This window comes from Heterodontus francisci, chromosome 3 (genome assembly GCF_036365525.1).
Source record: "Heterodontus francisci isolate sHetFra1 chromosome 3, sHetFra1.hap1, whole genome shotgun sequence".
Lineage (NCBI taxonomy): Eukaryota > Metazoa > Chordata > Chondrichthyes > Heterodontiformes > Heterodontidae > Heterodontus > Heterodontus francisci.
The window spans coordinates 156186751-156208997 of NC_090373.1; the positions used below are offsets into that span (position 1 = coordinate 156186751).

General features: G+C 42.7%; 1 protein-coding gene across 5 annotated transcripts in view; it reads left to right on the plus strand.

The window, feature by feature from the left end:
- LOC137353119 (protein lin-28 homolog B-like) overlaps positions 1-22247 on the plus strand; it is a 333596-nt gene that overhangs the window by 198654 nt on the left and 112695 nt on the right. For all 5 annotated transcript variants that reach the window (XM_068019147.1, XM_068019137.1, XM_068019156.1 and 2 more), the window contains one exon: positions 17244-17428. In XM_068019147.1, coding sequence (XP_067875248.1) covers positions 17244-17428 — 185 coding nt within the window. The remainder of the gene's footprint in view (positions 1-17243; positions 17429-22247) is intronic.

Genomic DNA, 22247 nt, shown 5'->3' on the forward strand with positions numbered 1-22247 from the left:
GAGTTTTCTGCTGAGAGGAAATAGACAGCTATCTTTCTCTTCAGTTTGCCTCGTTGGAAAGTCTCTCAGAACTAACTGGTTTCTGCCAGTTCCCCACACAGCCAAGTGGAAACATTACCATGTGACCTCTCTCTCTCTCCTGCTGTTGCCCAGGGTAACAAAAAATGCAGCTGTGGCACACTGTGTCTCCAGAACGTTCTCTCCCATAAATTTGAGGAGAAAATTAATTGCAAGTCCATGACACCTCCGCCCTTGGCAAAATGATACACCATTCCTGAAATGCGTTTCATTACAATGCAAAAAAAAAATACAAACTGGGGAAAAAAACCACTCAACATTTTCCACGTTCACACCATTCGCCTGACTAATAATTTACAGCATTTTCTTTATACTATCGCCATCCATATAAGTTAACATGATCAAGTTTGTGACAAAGCATCAGCGATACATTTTTCCCCGAAATATGTATAATTTTTAGATGATAAGGCTGTAACAACAAATTCCATCTAAAGATTCGAGCATTTCAGTTTTTAAACTTTTCCACAAACGTTAAAGGGTTATGGTCAGTGCATATTAATATTTCTTTATTGTCCTGGTGGACATATACTTCAAAATGTTTGAAAGCCAGCAAAAGTCCTAATGTTTCTTCTTCTACAGTGGAATACTTTTTATGATGGCAATTTTGTTTTCTTGAAAAATACCCTACTGGCTTCTCTCTGCCTGATTTGTCATCCTGCAATCGGACTGCACCAACCCCCAGGTCACTAGCATCAATTGCTATTTTAAAGGGTTTAGCAAAGTTTGGAGCAGCCAACACTGGTTCATTAGTTAAGATTGCCTTTAGCTTTTCAAAAGCTGCCTGGCATTCATCTGACCATACTACTTTTGTTTTTCTTCTTTTTTTGTAGCAAATCGGTTAATGGAGCAGCCACAATACTAAAATTCCGTACAGATTTCCTGTAAAAACCGCACATCCCTATAAAACCTCATGATTTTCCATTTAGATTTAGGGATAAGGAACTCTATAAAGGCTTGTACCTTTGCCGTTTTTGGCAATACCTGTCCTTGTCCCACTATGTGTCCGAGGTAAGTTACTCTTACTTTACCAAATTCGCTTTTTGCCAGATTTATCACTAAGTCCACGGCTTGTAACTTTTTGAACAGAATTTTTAGCTGGTTTAAGTGTTCTTGCCAAGTGTTACTGTATCTTAGTACATCATCGAGATACACTGCATAGTTGGGAATACTGGCTACCACCTAATTCATTAATCTTTGAAAAGTGGCTGGGGCATTTTTTAGCCCGAATGGCATCACCCGGCATTGATAAAGACTGTCAGGTGTTACAAAAGCTGATATCTCTTTGGCTCAAGGTGTCAAAGGAACTTGGCAGTATCCTTTTTACAATTCGACCTTGGTAAGAAACCTAGCACTGCCCACTCTGTCGATACAGTCTTCTAAACGTGGAGTCTGCCTTCGTTACTTCATTGACTTTTCTGTAGTCTATACAAAACCGGTTTGACCCGTCTGGTTTAGGTATTCCAGCTGCTTTCACTAGGTTCGATCAAGTTGTTTTCCAGCATGTACTGAATTTCTGCTTTCACTTGGGCCTATTTATCTGGACTCGAGCGGTAAGGATGTTGTTTTAAAGGAACGGTTCCTCCATATCCACATCATGTGTGGCTAAGGTTTATCCCAACAAACTCTTTTAAATGTTGTGAAAGGCCTGGTTAGGTCTTCACTTTGTTTTGCCTCTAAATGCAAAAGCATGTTGTCCAATTTTCCGAGCCATTCTGTATTTGCTAATCTGATAGTTGGAGGTTCAATCTGAGAATTTTCTAGGCCTCCTTCTGCCTCGTCCTCACTATCCTTTTCCGTCTCAACAGTCCCGATTACCTGACACACCTGTGCTGGCTTTTCCTCCTCCCTATGATAATATTGCTTTAACATGTGACACAACCAGTTGTTCTTCCAGTCATCAGGGGTGTCAATCAAGTAATCTATCTTACCCACTCTTTTGATCATTCTATATAGGCCACTGACCCGTGTTTTTAATGGTTCTCCCTGCAACAGTAACACCACCAATACTTCATCCCCTGGTTGAAAATCACGGGCTTTTGCATTCTTGTCTGCCCATTTTTTCATTTTGGCTTGGGATGCTTTAAGGTGTTCCTGAGCCACACCACAAGCCTTTGTGAGCCTTTCCCGGAACACCTGATACATAGTCCAATATCGATTTGTTTTGTTTTAAGAATCTGTTCATGAGTTTTAGAGGACCTCTTGCTTCATGTCCGTAAACAAGTTTGAAAGGACTTAAGTCTGTAGACTCATTCGGTAAGTCTCTGATGTCAAATAAAAGAAAATCTAGTCCTTTGTCCCAGTCATATGGATATTCATGACAGTATGTTCCAATCATTGTTTTGAGAGTTTGGTATCTCTCTAAAGCTCGCTGTCACTGTGGGTGATATACTGAAGATTTCAACTGTCTAAGCTCTAAATTACCCATGACATCTTGAAATATCTTTGACATGAAATTGGAGCCTTGATCCAATTGTACTTCAAGTGGTAACCCATATCTTGTAAAGAATTGGGTTAACTTTTCTACTACTATTTTAGCAGTAATAGTCCTCAAAGGAATAGCGTCTGGAAATCGAATAGCTGTATCCATGATGGTAAGTATGTATTGATGTCCTGCATTTGTTTTTGCAAGGATCCTACACAGTCTACCAATACCCTGCTAAATGGTTCCTCCATCACTGGTATGGGAACTAGTGGAGCTGGTTTTATGGTAGGTTGCGTTTTCCCACCATTTGACATGTATGGCATGTCCTACAAAATTGTGTCTCATCATTTGTAAGACCTGGCCAGTAATAATGTTGGCTTATATGTGATTTGGTCTTCTGAATTCCCCTATGTCCTGCAAAAGGAATGTCATGTGCTAACCTTAATAATCCCTCGCAATATTTAGGTGGTACCACTATCTGTTCAACAACTGTCCAGTCTTCCTCTGCAGGTCTATGAGGTGGTTTCCATTTCCTCCTCAAAAACCTATTTGCCATATAATATCCTTTCGCCTCAGCTTCTGTCAGAGCCATCTGTACTATTCGGTATATCTCTGGATCAGCTTGCTGTGGTGCAATGATAGAAGATCTGTTAAACATCTCATTTGGATTATATAAATCCCCAAATAAAGTTTCAGATGCTTCGCTATCTGTTTGTGGTGTCACTTTTACCTCTGACAATGGATCCTGTTTCGCCATTGCTTGGGTGACTACATATGCAGGAAATATTCCTGGAACTTGTTCCTGTAATTGCTTCGTTTCCCTAACTTCACTTGGTCCTTCTGTAATTATAGGAGAAACTGATACTTTTGATCTGGCCAAATCATTTCCTAGGAGTAGGTCAATTCCCTTCACTGGCATACCAGTTCTGAAGAAGGGTCACTGACCTGAAATGTTAACTCGACTTCTCTCTCCACAGATGCTGCCAGACCTGCTGAGTATTTCCAGCATTTCTTGTTTTTATTTCAGATTTCCAGCATCTGCAGTATTTTGCTTTTATTTTACCCTTTACTGGCAAACTGTGGATAACTCGTACAGTTACTGTCCCAGATATTAAGTCATTCTCTAGGTGTACTTTATATAAAGGTATGGGTATATACTCCCTGCCAATTCCATTAACTAAAACTTTAGCGTTCAAGGCACTCTCTGGTGGAAACGTTATATCTTTGGGTTGCTTCTGTATCGCTGTGTACAATAGGTTTTCCTGCCTCACTTACAGGATATGGAGTTACTATCCCCTTTGACAAAAATTCATTATAACTTTGGGTATCTTATTCTTAACCTCCACACACACTCTAGCTTTTGTAGCTGGTTTTATAGCTGTCGTTAAAGCTATAGCCTGGTCTGCTATACTCTCAGTCTTTTCCTCTGCATTAGCTTTGCCTACCCCAACAAGTCCTGTGGGTTTACCCTTCAATTTCCAGCATTCTGAACAAAGGTGACCCATTTTGTGACCATGATAACACTTCGGCTTGCGACTCTCACTTCTACCCTTAGCACCTTCCTTTCTGACCTGAGGAAGTGATCCTGGGGCATTCCCAGTTGTTCCTTCTTGTCCCCAGCTACATGCTTTCCTTTCACTCTCCCACTTTGTATCCTCAAAGAACAAAGAAAATTACAGCACAGGAACAGGCCCTTCGGCCCTCCAAGCCTGCGCCGATCCAGATCCTCTATCTAAACATGTCGCCTATTTTCTAAGGTTCTGTATCTCTTTGCTTCCTGCCCATTCATGTATCTGTCTAGGTACATCTTAAAAGACGCTATCATGCCCGCGTCTACCACCTCCGCTGGCAACGCATTCCAGGCACCCACCACCCTCTGCGTAAAGAACTTTCCACGCATATCCCCCCTAAACTTTTCCCCTCTCACTTTGAACACGTGACCCCTAGTAATTGAATCCCCCACTCTGGGGGAAAAGCTTCTTGCTATCCAACCTGTCTATACCTCTCATGATTTTGTACACCTCAATCAGGTCCCCCCTCAACCTCCGTCTTTCTAATGAAAATAATCCTAATCTACTCAACCTCTCTTCATAGCTAGCGCCCTCCATACCAGGCAACATCCTGGTGAACCTCCTCTGCACCCTCTCCAAAGCATCTACAGCCTTTTGGTAATGTGGCGACCAGAACTGCACGCAGTATTCCAAATGTGGCCGAACCAAAGTCTTATACAACTGTAACATGACCTGCCAACCCTTGTACTCAATACCCCGTCCGATGAAGGAAAGCATGCCGTATGCCTTCTTGACCACTCTATTGACCTGCGTTACCACCTTCAGGGAACAATGGACCTGAACACCCAAATCTCTCTGGACATCAATTTTCCCCAGGACTTTTCCATTTACTGTATAGTTCACTCTTGAATTGGATCTTCCAAAATGCATCACCTCGCATTTGCCCTGATTGAACTCCATCTGCCATTTCTCTGCCCAACTCTCTAATCTATCTATATTCTGCTGTATTCTCTGACAGTCCCCTTCACTATCTGCTACTCCACCAATCTTAGTGTTGTCTGCAAACTTGCTAATCAGACCACCTATACTTTCCTCCAAATCATTTATGTATATCACAAACAACAGTGGTCCCAGCACGGATCCCTGTGGAACACCACTGGTCACACGTCTCCATTTTGAGAAACTCCCTTCCACGGCTACTCTCTGTCTCCTGTTGCCCACTCTCTGTCTCCTGTTGCCCCTCCTTGGGTTTATGGGGGTAACAGACAAAAGGTTTTGGCTTATTCACAAGCTCAAAGTCATCAATTTCCGCTTTTTGCCGAGCTTTCAAAACTTTCAGGTAATCTACATGAGTTCTCACCACTGAAGGCGTGGAGTTTTTCAAGTCCTCCAAGACAATCAGCTCTTGAAGTTTCTCATATGTGGTTTCCATCTTTAATGCAATGGTCAAAATTAATTTGCTTCGTCCCCTCAAATTCTACATACGTCTGCCCAGCCTATCTCCATAAGTTCTTAAACTTCTGACAGTAAGCTTCAGGAACTAACTCGTATGCAACGAGAATAGCCTTTTTTGCCATCTCATAATCTACAGAAGGCTCTTCAGAAAGCATGGCATAAACTTCATGAGCTCTGCCTACCGACCTGCTTTGCATAAGCAGTGTCCAACTTTCCTTCAGCCATTTCATCTCTTTGGCTATTTTTTCAAAAGATATGAAAAATACCTCTCCGTCCCATTCCTCAAACTTAGGAAGAGCTTGTATAAATTTAAAGAACTTTTCGCTGGATCCTTGGCTGAATTCAGATTCTTCCTGACCCGAATTTTCCCTGGAGTCAAGACCACCCCTTTGTCTCTCTCAACCTAAATTCCTTCTCTTTCTCCCTTTCCTCTTTTTCAAGTTCAAGGTTTCTTAATTATTTTTCAGCCTCGAGTTTTCTTATTTCTTTTTCTTGCTCAAATTTTTACATTTCTAACTGAATTTTGTCTAATTCCATTGCATAACTCTGAGTTACTACCTTCTCATTCCTTGTCGTTGTCTTCTAATTCTAAATGTTGGACTATTACATCAAATATCTCTGCTTTTCTCGCATCTGATTTCAACTCTAACCCCAATTTTGCTGCCAATTCTTTTCGTTTATTCTTAGTTAAAGTTATCAAGTCACTGAGGGAAACATTCTCCTTATCCAGAAACTCTGCTGCAACTACTAATGCCATTACAATGGTATAGACTGTCCCTTATTATACAAGAAACCTGGTTCCTTTTATTTTCGTAATTGGCGTTAGATTTGGATCTGAACAATCAAGTTTCCAATTAATGATTCCAGACGCGAGAGCAATTAATATGATGCAAGATGCAAGACCCCAATTTATTTGTTATCCCAGAGACAAGTAATTAATATGATTCCAAACACGAGCACCCCCCCCCATTAGTCTGATTCTGATCCCGGAATGAGCCACCCAATTAAATATGCTACGACCATGCTGCGAGCAATGCACTGTCAATTCAGAACCATCATTCCATAGGTCGCAGCATATTATTAGCCTTTCACACTCAATCGGAAAACAGCCAAATTAAACACTCTAGTAATCCCCGGGATAAAACAGACCAAACCAGGTATCTTTAGCCAACAACAAATTAACTAAAAACTAAATCTTCAACTCTATTAAGATAAACCTACGTCTAAAGACCTTGTAACTTCTTATTTTAACCTAACTCCCACATTCGCGCATACAAACCCAAAAAAAACTAACCGATTTTTAAAAGTTGAGTTTTTAAAAATTAGCTGTCTCAAGAATAAATAAAATAAGTAAGTTTTTTTTAGGTTACGTTCCTGATGGATGAGGACTTCTGAAGTGGATTTGATGGAAATAGTCCTTCAGAAGATAGGCATTCAACTGTTCGACTGCAGCAAGCATTAAACAGTTCTTTGAATGATGAGCACAGCAATCTAAACAGTTTCCTGAAAAGAAAGCCATTTTTTCTTCACTTAGGGAATTAACTGGCTTGTAGTTTCTTGTAGAATTTTCTGCTGAGAGGAAATAGACAGCTTTCTTTCTCTTCAGTTCACCTCGCTGGAAAGTCTCTCAGAACTAACTGGTTACAGCTAGCTTCTGCCAGTTCCACATACAGTCAAATGGAAACATTACCATGTGACCCCCTCTCTCCTGATGTTGCCCAGGGTAATAAAAAAATGCAACTGTGGCACACTGTGTCTCCAGAACGTTTGCTCCCTTAAAGGTGCACTGCTTTTAACAAAGTCTTAAAGGCACACACAATTTTTAATCAGAGGAGAAAAATAATTACAGGTCTGTGACACCTGAAAGCTCATAGCCACTACTGGAACACACTCCACACCCTACAAACCGACGCCGGCCCCACCTCTCAATAGCGCACCAACTGGTTGACTGTTAACATCACCAACCGCAACCTGGTAGCTGACCTGAGCGATCAAGTCCCAGGTTTCAACCTCCCACGGAATATCTGGACAACCCTCAACTGTTTTGAGGACGGGCCAGGAAAGATGTGGCCACTTGCTCCAGAAGTAGAACATGAGGATGAACTCAAATTGTGACTGTGGCCATAAAGTCAGACTATTGCCCACATAATGAACCTTTGCCCTGAGAGATCCATTCCTGGTGGCATCACAACCATTCACACTGCATCTGGTGACGTCTTTGAATGGTTTGTTGGTATCAACATCGAACTATAACTGCTTCCGCAACCATATGAATATATATAGACTACACAAATTTCTTTGTTTTACATCAGAAGCTATGTTTTTTTCCGAAGGCTCTCTTTTCCCTTATGATTGCACTTTTAACATGTTCCTATTTTCATGTTCCTTCCAGTGAACCCTGTTCCCTTCCACCAACGTTTGCAAAAGTCATTTTTTTACCTTTTTATTTTGCTTTTGATTTGTTAATCCATTTAGGCGTCATGCCTGTTCAATCTGTCTTTGCTAGTTTCAATTGTGTTTTTAACTTGCATGCTCAACATTATGTCTTTAAAAGAATTCCGCTGGTCCTGTACTGAAGTGCTGAATAGCCTAGCCCAATCAATTTGCTCTTTTCACCCCTTTAAAAATTATACCTGGATCCTGGTGACTTTAGTGTTTCTGAATCCAGATCACGTTGAACTTTATCATTCTATTTTTGCTGTTCGACAAGGATACTACAACTCCCCACATTTTTTGGATCATTTACAAATGCCAAGTTGAGGTGAATGCTTCCTCTCTTTGGTTTTTCTGATGTACTTGGTCACGAAGCAGTCATGCTTCAAATTTATTGCTTTGACTCTAGACCATTTGAGGATTTTCCCATTCATATTAGACTGAAGTCACCCATTCATTTTTATTTGCTATTCTCTCATACTCATCCAGTCCCTTTGGGGTGAGCTCTCTTTTTCTCCTTGTGCTGATGCCTATCATTAAGAACATAATAACAGGAGTAGGCTGTTCATTCCCTCATGCCTGTTCCACCACTCTGTTAGATTCTGGCTGATCTGTACCTCAACTCTATTTACCCACCATTGTTACATATCCCTTGATACCATTGCCCAACAAAATTCTATCGATTTCGGTCTTGGGACGGATTTAACGACCCCACTCCGGGAGCAGGTTGGGAGGCGGGGGTGGAGTAAGGTTGGTTGGGATGATGGAGGGTGCCATGCCTGTTGACTATTTGCCACCATTGGTATCTTGCCAGCGGCACAGAGATGGCAGGTAGCTCACACACTTAGGCCAATTGATGCTCTTAAGTGGGCACTTTGCCACCCGGTGAGGCTGCCTAGTAATACCAGGCAGCCTCCTCACGGGGGGGGTGGGCGTGCGGGGGTCCTCCTGATCAGATACTCTGTGCCCCACAGAGGCTGCCCCCAGTTGGAACTGTCACACACCACCCGCCCTCCCGGGTCCGTCAATCAACACCCCACCCAGTCACCCTGCCAGGCCCTGGCTGATTGGCTCCAGCAATCCCCAGCTCCACTTACCTTTTTCTCTGGTTCAATTGCTGGCTGAGTCCGGGGCCTGCTACATTTGCAGCCATGGCCACCACTTCTGGTGGCAGAGCTGCCTGGCAGTTCTTGGAGGTGGGACATCCTGTCTGAGGGGAGGAAGCCACAACTGCAGGCAAATAATTGCCTGAGCCATGTAAACTACGGTCGTGGCTTCCGGGGCTGGCGGATTTGGGCTGGCCCCTGACTTTCCAGCCAGTGGGTAAGGCCTCCGCCTTGAAAGCTTCAATTGACCCAAAATGCACAGCCTTTTGTGGGAGCAACTTCCAAATTTCCACTGTCCTTTGTGTGAAAAGATATTTTCTGATTTAATTCCTAAATGGCCCAGTTCTAAGTTTAAGATTATGCCCTCTTATTCTGGATTCCACCACTAGAGGAAATAGGGTAGCTTCAGAGAAACATATCAAATTGGTTATCATTTTAAGCACCTTGATTAATGTCCCCCTCAACTTTCTAAACTGACGGGAATACAAGCTAAGTTTATACAACCTGTCCTTGTTATTTAATCATTGAAGACTGGTTATCATTCTCATGCCTCTGCACTTTACCCCTTCCAAGGCCGGTATATCTCTACTGAGGTTTGGTGCCCCAAACTGAATACACTTCTCCAGATGGGGTCTAAGGCTCTACATATGTGACCATCACTTCATTTTCAAGTTCCAATCTCCATTGAGATAAAAACCAACTTTCCATTTTATTTTTTGCTTTTTTATATGTATGCCCCAGCTTTTACTGATATGTGTACCTGAACACCCAAATCGTATTGTTCCTCCACAATTCTTAGTCTTTCGCCTTTTAAGAAAATATTCCTATTCAGTTTCTCAGACCCAAAGAATATGGCCTCACACTTCCCAATATTGAATTCCAACTGCCTAGACCACTATTTTGGTCTAGGTCCCTTAGTAACTTAGTGTGCCTTTTAACAGCACCGCCTGCAAACTCAGATATACAACTCTCTAAGTCATTAATATATTATGTGAAATGCTAAGCTCTCAGAAAAGATATCTGGGAAGCACCACTTACCACATCCAACCAATAGAGTCATACAGCACTGAAACAGGCCCTTCTGCCCACCGAGTCTGTGTGACCAACAACCACCCATTTATACTAATCCTACATTAATCCCATATTCCGTACCACATCCCCACCATTCTCCCACCACCTACGTACATTAGGGGCAATTTATAATGGCCAATTTACCTATCAACCTACAAGTCTTTGGCTGTGGAAGGAAACCGGAGCACTTGGCGGAAACCCACGTGGTCACGGGGAGAATTTGCAAACTCCGCACAGGCAGGACCCAGAACCGAACCTAGGTTTCTGGAGGTGTGAGGCTGCAGTGCTTACCGCTGTGCCGCCCACTAATCTGAACAATCCCTATTCTCTGTTTCATCTCCCAGCCAATTCCAAGGTTACTTCCAGTTATGTGGCACCTTACCAAATACCTTCTGGAATCCATACTGACAACATCCACAGATGCACCTCTATCCACCATGCTAGTGACTACCTCAAAAATAGTAAACAGATTAATGAAACATAAACTTCCCATCACAGATCTATGCTGATTCTCTGATCGTCTGATAGTTTTCTCAGTGCTCAGTCACTGTGTCCCTGATGATCAATTTTAGTAACTTTCCTGCAATTAATGTTAAACTGACAGCTCTATAGTTTCCTGGTTTATCCCTGTTTCCCTTTTTAAATAATGGAGTAATATTTGCAATTTTCTAATCCAAGGAGAAAGTAACTTGTGAATCTACAGAACTTTAGAAAGTTAGACTAATGCAACTGCAGTTTCCTCACCTAATTCTTATAATACCCTGGAGGGGAAACTATTTGGTCTTGGAGATTTGTCTATTTTATGTGTTTACGATGATTCAAGGATATGATAGGGTAGATAGAGACTATTTTGTGGGAAATCCAGAACAAGTGGGTATAGCCTTAAAATTAGAGAGGGGTAATGTCAAGAAGCACTTTGTATCTCGAGGAGTAGTGGAAACCTGGAACTCTCCCTCAAAAAGCTGTTGAGGCCAAGTCAATTGTAAATTTAAATTTAGCCAAGAGTTTTAAGGGTTACATAGCCAAAGTGAGTAAATAACAAATACAAATCAGCCATGATCAAATTGAATGGCATAACTGGTTAGAGGGGCTGAATAGCATATTTCATGTTGCTATGTTAAGTCCCTTTATTTTATCCATTACCTTTTTTTTTAAAACCTCAAAATCCAATAAGTTCATCCCCTTGGAATATCTTTAGGTTTCCTTGAACTGTTGGTACTTTCTCTTCTTCCTCCACTGTGAAATACAAAATACAAAATTTAACAAGTCTGTCATTTCCTATCCATTATAGGGCTTGCTTACATTGTCCTAATTATGGACTTACTTTCTCCTTTATTATTCTCTTTCGCTTAACATTTTTCTAAAATGATTTGCTATCTCCCTAATGTTGTGGAGTATATGCGGTTGACTCTTGCGCTGTGGATCTTTTGCTCAGGGGTGGTTAACCTTGACATTATATATTCAAGTTGTCCAACCAGAATAGCTTCGACCACCAACCGGAACAAATTCATGTACTTTGCAGATGTCCCTGACTTACCACCCATGTCTTGAGCATCTCAGAACCTTGTAAAGTCTGGAATTGAGAACTTACTTTCCCAAGTAATAAAGAACTCAGTGAAAATATTGCTGCTATACGTCACTGTCACTGCATCTGGCTCAGCAGGTGATGGGGGGGTTGGTGGCGGTCGTGATAGAAAAAGACCCAATTTTTGTTCTCAGTCTATGTATGTAGGTATCCATGAGGATTAGTTTGGATCTCATCTGTGAAGGCCTCCACATTAAATAGCTTTTTGACATTCATTGTTCAGGCCATTCAGCCAAGAATTCATGAAGGCTCCCAACACCCATCTAATTGCACCTTCAAAGGAGTCGATGTTTGCAGGAGGAGAGGAAATTGTGGAGGAAACAACAACTTGTATTTTATATAGCGCCTTTAAACTAATAAAATATCCCAAGTCACTTTAGAGTCGTAGAGGTATACAGCATGGAAACAGACCCTTTGGCCCATCGTGTCCATGTCGGCCATCAAGCACCTATCTATTCTAATCCCATTTTCCAGCACATGGCCTGTAGACTCGTATGCTATGGCGTTTCAAGTGCTCCTCTAAATACTTCTTAAATGTTATGAGCGTTCCTGCCTCAACCATCCCTTCAGGCAGTGTGTTCCAGATTCCAACCACCCTCTGAGTGAAAAAACGTTTCCTCAAATCCCCTCTAAACCTCCTGCCCCTTACCTTAAATCTATGCCCCCTGGTTATTGACCCCTCCGCTAAGGGAAAAAGTTTGTTCCTATCTACCCCTATCTATGCCCCTCATAATTTTGTTTACCCCTATCAGGTCTCCCTTCAGCCTTCTCTGCTCTAAGGTGTAAACCGTGGCGCGGAGTCAGCTCCCCCTTGGCCCCTTTATTCCCTTCACCCGCTTGATCCTGGCCGTCACGTAGGTCTAAGTCCTCTTAATTCAGGCTCAGGCTGGGTGTTTGGGATATCGGGGTTACAGGAGAGCCACCCTCCACCTAATCCACCGGCTACGGTTAATGGCTTCGTACAAAGAGGAGGAAACTCAGTCCTTTCTTCAACTATCAATTTACTTTATTCACGTTGTTGTACAATGTAAGAATAAGGCTTATACACTTGGTTAGACAAAAGCATGCAACTCAAACTGGGTTATACAGTTAATAACAAAGCTAGCTAGAAACGATAAGCACACCCACTAGGTTCCTCTGACCTTTCCCTGACCTAGTCACAGAAAACAAAGGATAATACAGGAATAGAGCCTTATTTGGAAATTGGAAATGGGCGGCACAGTGGCGCAGTGGTTAGCACCGCAGCCTCACAGCTCCAGGGACCCGGGTTCGATTCCGGGTACTGCCTGTGTGGAGTTTGCAAGTTCTCCCTGTGTCTGCGTGGGTTTTCTCCGGGTGCTCCGGTTTCCTCCCACAAGCCAAAAGACTTGCAGGTTGATAGGTAAATTGGCCATTATAAATTGTCACTAGTATAGGTAGGTGGTAGGGAAATATAGGGACAGGTGGGGATGTTTGGTAGGAAGATGGGATTAGTATAAATGGGTGGTTGATGTTCGGCACAGACTCAGTGGGCCGAAGGGCCTGTTTCAGTGCTGTATCTCTAATCTAATCTAATCTAATCTATACCCGAAAAAGGGGAGAGCTGACGCTGGCCGGGCATTCCGTTCCCTCTCTCTTTTACGTCGTCGCCGCGTTGCTCCCGCAGGGTCTTCCACTTCCGCGGTGGTTGGTCTCCGGACTTTCTCGCTGGCTCCATGCCTGATATTCTCCATACTTATTCTCTTTCTTATCTCTTCGAGCTGTGCTGTTTCCTTCCTGTTGGTTTAGGCCTGCTCACCTCGTTCGTATCTTCTCCTTATTGGCCCAGGCCCAAAGGCCCCGGTATCACTCCATGTCCAAATAAGGCTCTATTCCTGTGATCTCTCCCTTGTCTTTCACATAATTAGTTCAAACTGGTTTTTACCAGCACAGGCCAGTGTCTGAGCTCAGGTTACTTTAGTTCATGAGCTATCCAGCAGTTTGTAACAGATTCTGTACTTCTTGCAGCCCCTGGCCAACAAAGGAAAACAACCCTAGCCTATCCAGTCTCTCTTCATAGCTGAAATGCTCCAGCCCAGGAAACATCCTGGTGAATCTCCTCTGCACTCTCTCCAGTGCAATCACAGGTGCATTGCACAGCAAAGAATTTGGCACTGAGCCGCGTAAGGAAATATTAGGGCAGATGACTAAAAGCTTGGTCAAAGAAGCAGATTTCAACAGATTTTAAGGAGTGTCCTAAAGGAGGAAAGAGGGGTAGAAAGGCAGAGAGGATTAGGGAGGGAATTCCAGAGCTTAGGGCCTTGGCAGCTGAAGGCACAGTTGCCAATGGTGGAGTTATTAAAATCGGGGATGTGCAAGAGGGCAGAAATAGAGCTTAGATATCTTTTTGAGGTGGGGGGTGGGTGGGGGCGGGGCCATTGGCAGGGTGGGGTTGGGTGGATTCTAGGGCTGAAGGAGATTAGAGATAGAGCATGGGAAGGCCATGGAGGGATTTGAAAATGAGGATGAAAAGTTTAAAATCAAAATGTTGCTTAACCAGGATCCAATGTAGGTCAGGAGGTGATGGGTGAACCAGACTTGGTTTAAGGACTTAGGCAACAGAGTTTTGGATGACCTTAAGTATATGGAGAATAGAACATTTGTGTATTATTCTTTCATGGGATGTGAGCATCGCTGGCAAGGCCAGCATTTGTTGCCCATCCCTAATTGCTGTATTGCTGATGGTGATGAGCCGCCTTCTTGAACTGCTGCAGTCCATTTGGTGTCAATACCCCACAGTGCTGTTACATAGAACAGTACAGCACAGTACAGGCCCTTCGGCCCACGATGTTGTGCCGAACCTTTAACCTACTCGAAGATCAAACTAACTACCTACCCTTCATTCTACTATCATCCATGTACCTATCCAAGAGTCGCTTAAATGCCCCTAATGTATCTGCTTCTACTACCACCGCTGGCAGCGCATTCCACGCACCCACCACTCTCTGTGTAAAGAACCTACCTCTGACATCTCCCCGAAACCTTCCTCCAATCACCTTAAAATTATGCCCCCTGGTGATGGCCCTTTCCACCCTGGGAAAAAGTCTCTGGCTATCCACTCTATCTATGCCTCTCATCATCTTGTACCCCTCTATCAAGTCACCTCTCATCCTTCTTCGCTCCAATGAGAAAAGCCCTAGCTCCCTCAATCTTTCTTCGTAGGACATGCCCTCCATGCCAGGCAGCATCTTGGTAAATCTCCTCTGCACCCTCTCTAAAGCTTCCACATCCTTCCTATAATAAGGCGACCAGAACTGAACACACTATTCCAAGTGTGGTCTAACCAGGGCTTTATAGAGCTGCAGCATAACCTCGCGGCTCTTAAACTCAATCCCCCTGTTAATGACCGCCAACACACCATATGCCTTCTTAACAACCCTATCAACTTGGGTGGCAACTTTGAGCGATCTATGGACATGGACCCCAAGATCCCTCTGTTCCTCCACACTACCAAGAATCCTGTCTTTAAGCCTGTATTCCGCATTCATATTCGACCTTCCAAAATGAATCACTTCACACTTTTCCAGGTTGAACTCCATCTGCCACTTCTCAGCCCAGCTCTGTATCCTGTCAATGTCCCGTTGCAACCTACAACAGCCTTCCACACTATCCACAACTCCAGCAACCTTCGTGTCATCGGCAAACTTGCTAACCCAGCCTTCCACTTCCTCATCCAAGTCATTTATAAAAATCACAAAGAGCAGAGGTCCCAGAACAGATCCCTGCGGAACACCACTGGTCACCGAGCTCCATGCTGAATACTTTCCATCTACTACCACCCTCTGACTTCTATGGGCTAGCCAATTTTGTATCCAGACAGCCAACTTTCCAGGTTCCAGGTTTTTGACCCAGCAACAGTGAAGGAATGTTGATATAGTTTCAAGTCAGGATGATGTGTGATTTGGAGGGGAACTTGCAGGTAGTGTTGCCCACATGTGTCTGCTGCCCATGTCCTTCTAGGTGCTGGAGGTCATGGGTTTGGAAGGTGTTGCTGAAAGAGGCTTGGCAAGTTGCTCCATCTTGTAGATGGTACACACTGCTGCTACTGTGCGCCGATGGTGGAGACTACTGTTTAAGGTGACGGATGGGGTGCCGATCATGTGGGCTGTTTTGTCCTGGATGGTGTTGAGCTTTTTGAGTGTTGTTAAAAGCTGCTGACTTGTGCCTTGTAGATGGTGACAGGCTTTGGCAGTCAGGAGGTGAACTACTCACAGCAGAATTCCCAGCTTCTGACCTGCTCTTGTAGCCACAGTATTTATATGGCTGGTTCCAGTTAATTTTCTGGTCAATGGTAACTCCCAGGATGCTGATGCTGGGGGATTCAGTGATGGTAATGCCATTGAATGTAAAGGGGAGGTGGTTAGATTCTCACCTGTTGGAGATGGTCATTGCCTACCGCTTTTGTGGTGTGAATGTTACTTACCACTTATCAGTCCAAGCTGAATGTTGTCCAGGTCTTGCTGCATGTGGGCACAGACTGCTTCAGTATATGTGTGTTAGAATAGTTGAGTTTGGAGATAACAAAGGCATGAATGAGACAAAGTGAAGAAAGGGAGAGCTAGATCGATGTATTAATATTATAGTAAAAGCAAAATACTGCAGATGCTGGAAATCTGAAATAAAAACAAGAAATGCTGGAAATACTCAGCAGGTCTGGCAGCATCTGTGGAGAGAGAAGTCGAGTTAATGTTTCAGGTCAGTGACCCTTCAGAACTTCTTTCACAAAGCCATGCTGGCAATTCCTGATTACCTTGAGTTTTTCTAAGTGCCCAGCCTCCTTAATGATCAATTCTACGACCGACGTCAAGCTAACTGGCCTATAGTTACCTGTTTTCTGCCTCCCCCCCTCTTCTTGAGTAGAGCAGTTATATTTGCTATTTTCCAGTCTGGTGGAACCTTTCTAGAATCTTAGCAAATTTTGAAAAATTAACACCTCATTAGCCACCTCTTTTAAGACCCTAGGATGAAGCCCCTCAGGACCTGGGAACTTGTCAGTCCGCAATTCATCAGTTTGGTCAGTACCGCTTCCCTGGTGATTGTAATTTCACGAAGTTCCTCTCTTGCTTCCACGTCCTGATTTACAGCTATTACTGGAATGTTTTTTATATCCTCTATGGTCTGGCAATCCTGGATTTTCCAGCACGGGAACATCTTCCTGGCTGATCTACTCCTTTTACCCTTCACTGAAATCAGGTATTTCAGCATGATTGAGGATCAAACCTGGGAGCTACCTAATCTCTATGCCTCACCAGACCATCATAAACAAAAAAGGAAGAACTTGCATTTATATAGCACCTTTCAGGATCTCGATACACTTTATCACCAGTGAAGCACTTTGGAAGCGTCGTCACTGTTATGATATTATTTTGTTTAATTACTATGGCATTCTGCTGGGGTAATACTTAATTTGTGTTATAAAGACCCAGTGAAGATACATTGCTTCATTTAACCGTTATTATCAAAAGCTTAGCTGTGCATTCTACTGCATTTATTTCTTAGAAACAGTTTTGACTTAGCAAAGATAAACATAGCAATTTATTGCTTTTTTGTATTTGAATCTACAGAGCAAACTTTACATGGATGGGTTCAGGAGTTTAAAAGAAGGAGAGCCTGTGGAATTCACCTTCAAAAAATCTTCCAAAGGCCTGGAGTCAATACGGGTAACAGGTCCAGGAGGTACCCCTTGTTCAGGCAGTGAGAGGCGGCCAAAAGGGAAGACGGTACAAAAACGGAAGCCAAAGGGAGACCGGTAAAATTACTATTTGTGTTATTTCCAAACAGGTTGTATGTGGTGTTTTCTAAACTGTTCTATAATTAAATTAGAAGTGTTCATTTCAGCAAAACTCCTTTTGTCCACACTCTGCATAGAAATAGGATATTGCCAACTTCCCTCAAGGGGAATAAGAATTCTCATGAGATATCAAGAAATTCACGCCATAGTGCTGCTAGGTCAGGTAATCCTTTGTTTGTTCTGCACTGTGATTAATGCCATTTTTATTGAGCTAATGTTTGCTGTGTTTCCTCGCCCCACTGAGATCTGTTTGTTCCATTCCAGTTAATGTCAATTTCTGGTTTTAAAATTTGCATGGAAAATTTGTAGTTCCAGTTTAGTGAGTTGCTTATAATTGGTTCCAATAGGGCATGACTTTTGGAAGTGTAAATACTGATTTTTTTTTTAAAAAAAGAGCTCAGCATGCCTGTCACATTTGCTGAAGAGTTGCCCCAGATAGAAAGTTGGCTATGTGTTCAATTTCAAGTCTGGAGACACCTCTGGTTCCAGTACACTTCCAAATCACAGGGAATTGAATATAAGCAGGGGGCATCACCAAATAGATACACTGGGCTAGCATCAATTCACATTGACTTGTTTCAGTTGCCAATGTACTTCAATAACTGTCCATCCTTTTCTACTAAATGGACCAAAACTCTCTGCAACATACTGTACCAAAATCCTTGCTGAAATCTAGACTAAAGAATAACTCCAGTTCCCACTTATCTACAAGTTCTGATCCCTTTTCAAAGATGTTTGAAAGCAACATATTGCAGTCTCAAATAAGAATCTTACACAGACAGTTGGTTTTGTTTAAGATTATGAGGAGAGCGCTGGCTATGGTTGATTGGGTAAATAACCTAAAAGGTATGGCAGTAAATAAACAGTGTGAAACATTTAATGAAAAACTTATAAATTGTCGACAAAATACATTCCATTAAAAAAACATAAACTGAGCAAGAAAGATCCATCTGTGATTTACTAGGGAAGTTGGTAGTATTAGATTCGAAGAAGAGGCTTATAATGTTGCAAGGAATAGTAGTTAGCCTAAGGGTTGCAAGTGTTTTAGAAACCAGCAGAAGGTGACCAAAAAGATAATTAAAAAGGAAAAAATATAATGAGAATAAGTTAGCCAGGAATATAAAAACAGATTGTAAGAACTTTTACAAATATATAAAAAAAGAGGAGAGTAGCTAAAGTAAATATCTGTCCCTTTGAGGCAGAGACAAGAGAAATTATCATGGGAAATGAGGAAATGGCAGAGACGTTGAACAAATATTTTATGTCTGTCTTCACAGTGCAAGACACAGATTACACACCCAAACTAGAGAGTAACAAAGGGGCTAATAAGAGTGAGGAACTTAGGGTGATTAATATCAGCAGAGGAAAAATACTGGAAAAACTTAAGGGACCAAAAGCTGACAAATCCCCAGGACCTGATGGTCTACATCTTAGGGTTCTAAAGGAGGTACCTGCCGAGGTAGTGGATGCACTGTTTATGATTTTTCCAATATTTTCTAGATTCTAAATGGTCGTGGCTGATTGGAAGTTAGCAAAATTCAAAAAAGGAGGGAGGGAGGAAACAGGAAACTACAGGCCAGTTAGCTGTCATCAGTTGCTGAGAAAATGCTGGAATCTATTATAAAGGAAATCTTAAAGTACTTAGAAAATCATCGTATGTTCAGACAAAGTCAACATGGTTTTACGAAAGGGAAATGGTGTTTGACAAATTTTAGTTTTTTGAGGATGTAACTAGTGGGTAGATAAAGGGAAACCAGTAGATGTAGGATACTTAGATTTCCAAAAGACATTCGATAAGATGCCACACAAAAGGTTAATACAGAAGATAAAAGCTCATGCTAGTGCTGTTGGAAGGAGCGGGGGGGTGGGGGGGCGGTGTTGAAGCTAATTTGGAAGGGGGATGGGATACAGAGTGGAGGTACAGTAGGGGGTGATGCAAAGTCAAATATAGAAGAGAAACTAAGTCAGTTTGGAAGGCAGAGCAAATATAGACCTGTTAAGGCACAAGCAAATAATGCAAGGCTGGATTGCATCTATTCTAACGCAAGGAATCTTACTAGTAAGGCAGATGAATTGAGGGCGTTGACTAACACATGGGAATATGATATTATTGCTATCTCAGAGACATGGTTGAGGGAAGGGCAGGACTGGCAGCTCAATATTCCAGGGTATAGAATCTTCAGGCGTGACGGGAGGGTGTAAAAGAGGAGGTGGATTGCACTGTTGATCAAGGAGTCAACTACTGCAGTAAGGAGGGATGATATCTTAGAAGGGTCCTCAAATGAGGCCTTATGGGTAGAACTTAAAAACAAAAAAGGGGCAATCACTTGGCTGGGAGTGTACTACAGGCCTCCAAACAGTCAGGGAGAGATAGAGGAGCAGATATGGAGGCAAATCTCAGAGAGGTGTAAAAATAATAGGGTAATAATAGTAGGGGATTTCAACTTCCCCAATATCAACTGGGATAGTCTTAGTGCAAAAGGCTTAAATTGGGCGGAATTCTTAAAGTGCATACAGGAGAACTTTTTGAGCCAGCATGTAGAAAATCTGACAAGAGAAGGGGCGGTAGTGGGCCTAATCCTAGGGAATGAAGCCAGACAAGTGGTAGAAGTGTCAGTGGTGGAGCATTTCGGGGATAGTGGCCATAACTCTAAGATTTAAGGTAGTTATGGAAAAGGACAAAGATGGACCGGAAATAAAGGTACTGAATTGGGGGAAGGCCGATATCAATATGATAAAACAGGATCTGGCCAAAGTGGACTGGGAACAGCGACTTGTAGGAAAGTCTACATCAGACCATTGGGAGTCATTCAAAAAGGAAATGGTGAGAGTTCAGGGCCAACATGTTCCCGTAAAGGTGAAGGGTAGGTCCAACAAGTCCAGGGAACCCTGGATGTCAAGGGATATAGAGGAATGGATAAGGGAAAAAAAAGGAGGCTTATGGCAGATTCAGACTGCTGAAAACAGCGGAGGCCCTAGATGAGTATAGAAAGTGTACGGGGGTACTTTAAAAAAAAAGTAATTAGGAGAGCAAAGAGGGGACATGAAAAAACACTGACGGGCAAGATAAAGGAAATTCCCAAGGCATTTTATAAGTATATTAAGGGCAAGAGGATAACCAGGGAAATATTAGAGCACATTGGGGACCAAAGTGGCAATCTGTGTGTAGAGCCGGAGGACATAGATGAGGTTTTAAATGATTACTTTTCATCTGTATTCACTATGGAGAAGGATGATGTCGGTGTAGAGATCAGGGAGGGGGATTGTGATATACTTGAACAAATTAGCATTGAAAGGGAGGAAGTATTAACAGTATTAGCAGGCTTAAAAGTGGATAAATCCCCAGGACCAGATGAGATGTATCCCAGGCTGTTATGTGAGGCAAGGGAGGAGATAGCAGGGGCTCTGACACAAATTTTCAAATTCTCGAAAGCATATGGGATACTTGCCTTTATTAGCCAAGGCATAGAACATAAGGGCAGGGAGGTTATGATGGAGCTGTATAAAACGCTGGTTAGGCCGCAGCTGGAGTACTGTGTACAGTTCTGGGCACCACACTATAGGAAGGATGTGATTGCACTGGAGAGGGTGCAGAGGAGATTCACCAGGATGCTGCCTGGACTGGAGTATTTCAGCTATGTAGAGAGACTGGATAGGCTAGGGTTGTTTTCATTAGAGCAGAGATGGCTGAGGGGAGGGGCCTTATTGAGGTATACAAAATTATGAGGGGCATTGATAGGATAGATAGGAAGAAACTTTTTCCCTTAGTGGAGGGGTTAATAACCAGGGGGCATAGATTTCAGGTAAGGGGCAGGAGGTTTAGAGGGCATTTGAGGAAACATTTTTTCACCCAGAGAGTGGCTGGAATCTGGAACACATTGCCTGAAGGGGTGGCAGAGGCAGGAACCCTCACAACATTTAAGAAGTATTTAGATGAGCACTTGAAATGCCAAGGCTACGGGCCAAGTGCTGGAAAATGGGATTAGAATAGATAGGTGCATGGCCGGCACATACACGATGGGCCGAAGGACCTGTTTCTCTGCTGTATAACTCTATGAAGTTGGGGGTAATCTATTAGCATGGGTTGAGGATTGTTTAACAGACAAAGTAGAGAGTAGGGATAAACAGGGCATTTTCAAGTTGATAGGCTTTAACTGGTAGAGTGCCGCAAGGACCGGTGCTGGGACCTCAGCTATTTTCGATCTATGTTAACTTAGACGAAGAGACCGAGAGTAATCTATCTGAATTTGCTGACGATAAAGATTTAGGTGGGAATGTAAGCTGTGAGGAGGACACAAAGTGGCTGCAAAGAGATATAGACAGGTTAAGTGAGTGGTCAACAAGGTGGCAGATGGAGTATAAAGTGGGGAAGTGTGAAGTTATTCACTTTGGTAGGAAGAGGAGAAAAGCAGAATTTTTTTTTTCAAGTGCAGCACTTCTAAATGTTGATGTTCAGAGAGGCTTGGGTGTACTCGTACAAGGAACACAAAGTTAGTATGCTGGTACAGCAAGTACTTAGGAACACAAATGGGATGTTGGCCTTTATTGGAAAGGGATTGGAGTACAAGAATAATGCAGTCTTGATTCTGTCCAGGGCTTTGGCAAGGCCACACTTGGAGTACTGAGAGCAGTTTTGGTCTCAATATGTAAAGAAGGATGTACTGGCCTTGGAGGCGGTACAGTGACAGGGTTCTTCTATGATAAGAGGCTGAGTAAATTGGGCCTATACTCTCGAGGTTAGGAGAATGAGAAGTGATCTCACTGAATCATAGAAAAT